This window comes from Anarrhichthys ocellatus, unplaced genomic scaffold, assembly GCF_004355925.1.
Source record: "Anarrhichthys ocellatus isolate YVR2014 unplaced genomic scaffold, GSC_Weel_1.0 scaffold54, whole genome shotgun sequence".
Taxonomy (NCBI): domain Eukaryota; kingdom Metazoa; phylum Chordata; class Actinopteri; order Perciformes; family Anarhichadidae; genus Anarrhichthys; species Anarrhichthys ocellatus.
In genome coordinates this window covers 2,673,216-2,678,792 of record NW_022280084.1, presented here as the reverse complement: position 1 = coordinate 2,678,792, position 5,577 = coordinate 2,673,216, and the positions used below count along the sequence as shown (strand labels likewise).

The 5,577-nt window shown below is 42.4% G+C and overlaps 1 protein-coding gene across 3 annotated transcripts in view; it reads left to right on the top strand.

The window, feature by feature from the left end:
* LOC116396208 (leucine-rich repeat-containing protein 38) overlaps nucleotides 1-4,693 on the top strand; it is a 7,555-nt gene extending 2,862 nt beyond the window's left edge. The window contains exons 1-3 of one of the 3 annotated variants that reach the window (XM_031870669.1): nucleotides 692-1,090; nucleotides 1,176-1,344; nucleotides 1,442-4,693. In XM_031870669.1, coding sequence (XP_031726529.1) covers nucleotides 1,444-2,652 — 1,209 coding nt within the window. In that variant the 5' untranslated portion in view covers nucleotides 692-1,090; nucleotides 1,176-1,344; nucleotides 1,442-1,443 and the 3' untranslated portion in view covers nucleotides 2,653-4,693. Of the gene's footprint in view, nucleotides 1-691; nucleotides 1,091-1,175; nucleotides 1,345-1,441 lie in introns of those variants that run through there. The other 2 variants (XM_031870671.1, XM_031870668.1) reach the window with 2 other exon arrangements.
* Nucleotides 4,694-5,577: the final 884 nt, after the last annotated feature.

The window sequence follows — 5,577 nt, the reverse complement described above, 5'->3', positions numbered from 1 at the left end:
GTGTGTGTGTGTGTGTGTGTGTGTGTGTGTGTGTGTGTGTGTGTGAGGAAGTCTGTCACGACTGAACACACACACTCTGTCTCTTCCTGCCTGCTTCACATGTAAAACACAGGCCTCGTTAACGTCGACCACATGAGCTTTCATGTTCAAGCAGCGTCACCGAGTACATGGGAGTTTTAGGAAGTGACCGGCAATTAGTTTATTTTGATTTGTCCAATAGCAGGGTTTCCCAAAGGTTGTCATGTCACGGTCTCTCAGCGAGACACATGGTAGGAATGATTACAGTGGAATTAAGCAGTTTCACATAATTTTAGGGACCTTCTCGAACCTCGTTAAGGTCATTTATGCTGTTTTCTACTGCGCAGATGTGTTTTGATATCTTGCATGTTTGTTCCTTTTAATTGTACCGTTGTAACCTGCCCGCTGCACTGTACTTTGTTGGACATGCCCAACCCCATCCAAGTTTAAATTCATGCTTCTATAAAATACATATTTCCTTTTTTTACCATCGGGAACAACATGCATGAGTGGAGAGACGAAAAACAGATTTTTCTGGTTCTCGACTGTTCATAATTCAAAATAAAGGTCCATTGCTTTGTAAGTATTTTATTACAAGTGCCGTCATTATTTTAAACTGAGAAAAACAAATGTTCCTCAATAGAATTCATTATCTGTTTCACAAGTTTATGCTGAGGTTAAAGTATTTTAATTGCATTTTTTTTGCAACTGCTTCTGTGTTTTTTACTTTAATAGTCCTGTCATTACACATTTGTTCGTTTTGGTGAGCTCAACAACAATAAAATCGTATTTTATTCTATTGTTATACCTGTATTTAAAATCCTATCAATGCATTTGAAAGTGAGCGGGTTGTTTTGAATTGTTCTTGGTTGGTTTTGGATACGGTTCACAGATTCTGGCTTGAACTCAACCAAAAATTTAAACCAAACAAAAATGTTTATTCTTTTAAGGAGATAAACTGATTGAATGAATGGAGTCTGACCTTTTTACACCAGATTTGAGGGCCTGTACAGTCCAAGTAAACCAGACAACCTGCTTGTTGAACTATTTTAGGCTCCAGCTTTACCTTCAGGTAATATTTGTACAACTTTCATCTGTCAATTAACGGCACAGCCCTCACGTGACAGTCATGGCAGCATCTGTTTCCTCTCCAACAGCCAAACACTGGACTCCTGATCCCTAGTGAACCGTGTCACCATGCCAACTCCCACGATCCTCACAGCAACCAGGAGTCCTCTGAGAAGTTGCTAGGTTTACAACTGTGAGTCCACATAAAGAGGATCCCCTCCAGTGTTGAGAGAGAGAGAGAGAGAGACCAGGAGGCAGGTAGGGCTGCCTGAGAAAGAGAGGCATGGGGCACTGTGGTAGCAATATGGCACAATGAAGTACACTCTGTGTTTCACTGGGTTTTTTTCTGTTTCAGAGATGGTTTGCCAGTGTGGTGCCCTGCTGATTGTCACCTTACTGGTGAAGATGGGACTTGCGGGTGGATGTGCGTGTCCAGCAGCCACCATTTTGTCCCAGTTTCCCTCCGAGGTTCCTGCTGACGTCTGTTGCTTGAACTACTCTGGCTCCGCTTTCAGCCATGTGCGCTGGTCTGTGTTTACAAATGAGACAAATATAGACACAGTGGATCTCTCCTTCTGTAATATCAGTTCTGTTCACATGAGTGGCAAAGGCGTGTCTACACTGCAGAAGGTTTACTTAAGTCATAACAGACTAACAGCGTTGCCAAGGGACTTTCTGGCCAGCCAGCCCAGCCTGACGGAGGTGGATCTGAGCGGGAACCTGATTCAGGAGCTTCCTGATGGCTTCCTTCAGGACTCGTACAGCCTCCAGAAGCTGTATCTGCAGGGAAACCAGCTACGCTTCATCCCAGGCTCTCTGCTGCAGAAGCCCAGTCTGCAAACCCTGGAGCTGGATGGAAACCGTTGGGACTGCTCCTGTTTGTTGCTGCAAGGCCTGGAGGAAGGCAGGAAGGTCAACAGGACCACTAAGCTGCCAGATCTGGGGAACTTGACCTGCGCCTCTCCACGGCACCTGGCCGGCAGGACTGTGTTTTCGGTGAAGCTTAGTGACGTGTGCCGCCCAGCTGGCCTCACCGCACTCTTCATCGTGCTCCCTCTTGTCATCCTGTCCGCCTTGGTGCTCTGCTGGTGCTGTGGGAGGAAGAGGAAAGAAGCACCTGTGAGCACCTCAAAAAAGAGAGCTTCCAGCTGCAACGGCCAGAAGCATCGCAGCAAGCAGAAAGCTGCAGCCACTGAGCCGAAAAAAGCTGGAAACTGTGGCAACGAGGGGGTCCTGAAGAACCAGCTGCTGCTCCCAGCATCCACCCTCCTGGGCAGCACCAGGGACATCTATGAAGACGTGGAGATTAAGCTGGACTCGGTGGAGTCTCTTCCCCGAGCATCCTCGCACTGTTCCAGCTCCACAGAGGAGAAGCAGGGCCCCCAGGAGCCCGAACCGGCCGGCAACACGGACCTGGACTCGGTCAGCGTGACCGAGGTGATGAAAGACTCAGCTGACAGAGAGAAGGCTTACCTGACCCAGTCCACTGAATACTACAGCCTGGTGCCGGGTATCGAACTGGAGGACTCGGACCACGGCGAGTATGAGAACTTCAGCCTCTCGTGACTCCATGTGAGAGGAAACATTTTGGGAATTATGTTTTCGTTTTCTTAAAGAGAATCATATGAGAAGATCTGAATCGCTCACATGTTTGTATGTTAAAAGCCCTTAAAACCAAGACAGTTTCTTTCTTTCTGTTTCTTTATACATTGATATCTCCACGGTGGCTGAACAGATTTTTACCATTCAAACTTCATTTGTTTGCAATTTGAACTGTGTAGATGTCTCTTACAATGTTAGTTTATATCAAGAACATAGGACCCTGAGAACATAGGGATGACCCCAGAATGAGGATAGCTGTTTCTCTCTGCTTCCAGTCTTTTTGCTAAGCTAAGCTAAAAATAATCTTGGCTCCAGCTCTGTACTTAACTCACAAAGGAGTTGCATCAAATCTTCTCATCTAATACTCTTAAGTGTATGTCATCAAAATGCCAAGTGAATCCTTATAATGCACTAAAGAGAGACACTGTGTGTGTGTGTTACAGTAAAAGTTATCTATTGACACAGAGAGAGTGGTCCGACCACCGTGGTATCACAATGTAAGAGGAAGTGATTTAATGCGGAGCTTTTCCTGCGGGACCTGAGGAACGCAGCGATGGTTTGAAAGGGAGGCCCACTTTTTTTTTTAACTCTGGAAAAAACTAAGACATGTATTGTATTTAATGTTGCACTCCATGCTAATGTGCACTCCATATGGTTTTCACGTCTTAAACAAAGAAAAGGGCTTGTTTTTAAATGCTTGCTCATTCAAGTGAGCTTTTGGAAACTTTCCTTGACCTCACCCAAGTGTAATTATCATATGCATTCCTGTTTGACTTGTTACACATATTATACTGCATGCAGGATGTTCTGGGCCCGTCACAACCAGAAATGTAGGTGCTGCACAGTGACTAATCCCATTGTAATGCTTACAGTTCTTTCATTGTGAAGTGTGGAATGTAAAGCTTCGGTGAGAAGTCTAAATGTATAAATGTCATTGTCAAGCAAGAATGAAAGGCTTGTTTCACGTCGCATACTGAAATGTGCATATGTGTTGGAGAATATAAGGGCAGTCGGATGCAAATGCAGGTGGTTTAAGATCAAAATCTCTGCAGAGCATTTCTGTGCAGTGGTGATACACGACGTAATGACACTGGAGACACAAAAGACAAACACTGAACATCAGGGTTGTACGGCAGGATGTTATCTAAGATGTGGAAAACAGACGGACGTCTCACGCCAATGCTAATTGGTTTGTGAGACGGAGAGAGAGAGAGTGGGTGCAGCTATAAGATGTTTTTTCCAGAAGGTTTTTTTTTTTTTTTAAATGTATTTTCCGTCAAAGCTTTATTCACCATCATTGTGAAGATTACTGACAGATGACATGAGTGAATGTTGCATTTTGTACACAGAGAAATAACACAACATAGCTTTTGTTCACTGAGGTCGTGTCCTCTGTATTTTTTGTCTTTGTTTAATTTTAGGCAAAGAATGTTTTGGCAGCCTGTTGGTGACTTTATTTGTTCTAGTTCGCCTGGCAATCCGCACATAAGCAGTTAATAGGGGTAACTTTGGCAAATTTAAGGATTTATGGTTTCTAAACTATGATTAAGCTCTTAGACTCAATATATTTTAATTTGGCTACTTCTAGACCAGAAAATACGACATAAATAACACGTTCATCATTTGGATGGAGGTAGGAATGGATTTCATTCTGCTTTTTGCCTTCATGTTGGCAAATAAAATTTACAGAAAGTATATTTGATGACTAACTGACTAAATAAAATATGAAAAATCCAAATTTAGAGATCTGTTCTTGGTTTCTGGTCAAAACGTATACTGAGCGTGATGAGTCCCATCACCTCAGTATTTCTAAAATCCTGGTTACGGCCGTGATTGTGATTAAGTTTGAAGGGAAATTATATAAATCCTTATGGAGTGTTTGATGGTAAAACTAAATAACATATAGCAGCAGTAATAATCTTTCCCTGTTAAAAGAAAATGGGTATACTGGTCAGAAAAGCACTGATTTTCATCAATATGTTTATACTTGCAGATCTTGATTGTTTTTTTTGTAAGCAAAATTCATATTGTTTCAAGAAAAATAAATGCTATTTTCAAGATTTCTGCTTCAGGACTGTGAATGATGACGATGACAAACAATCACAAGAGAGGAAAAACAGTGTCATTAGCTTGCAGCATTCTTTGAGAGCGTGCTCCGGATCCTTTCATTCAGGCTCTTCTCCGTGGCCACTCAGCTCTTTCTGCCCCGACAATGACCCAGGTCGGCCCCAGCTACCCGAAGTCCCACTTTTCTGTTGAGCTCTGATTTCACTCACCGTGGGAAGTTGTAATTACCGCATTGGGTTACTCGATACAATCAGTCTGTCCTGTTCTCAGAGTCCACGACCAGTAGATCCAGTAGCTGAGGCAGAAAACAGTTGTTGGGTATATCCATGGATGCTGATCTGGGAGTTTATTTCAGCTACAGATCAAGATCACAGAGCAACCATTGAGTCGAGATTTACTCAGGATGGAGACGCAAACATAGAAGTGGCGAGTGCTTGTGAACTAATTAAAATGATATATTGTTGTGACACATTTACAGTGGTGGAAGAAGTACTTAGACCTGTAAAGGGAAAAGTAAAAGTTCTGCATTCAAATCTTACTTCAGTAAAAGCACAAAATAAATACCAAAAGTAAAAGTACTCATTATGAAGAATGGAATGATTTTTAAGTACAATATTGGCCTCCAGGCTGTAGTGAAGCAGCATGAAATGGAATACTTCAATAAAGTATAAGTATAAGTACCTCAGAATTGTATTTGTATATAGAACTTGATTAAAACTACTTGGCTTCTTTCCATCCCTTCATATTCAAGTATAAATAAGAATAAATATTACAGGAAATGAATGTAATGTGCTTCAGACAACTGAATTAAAATGTATACGT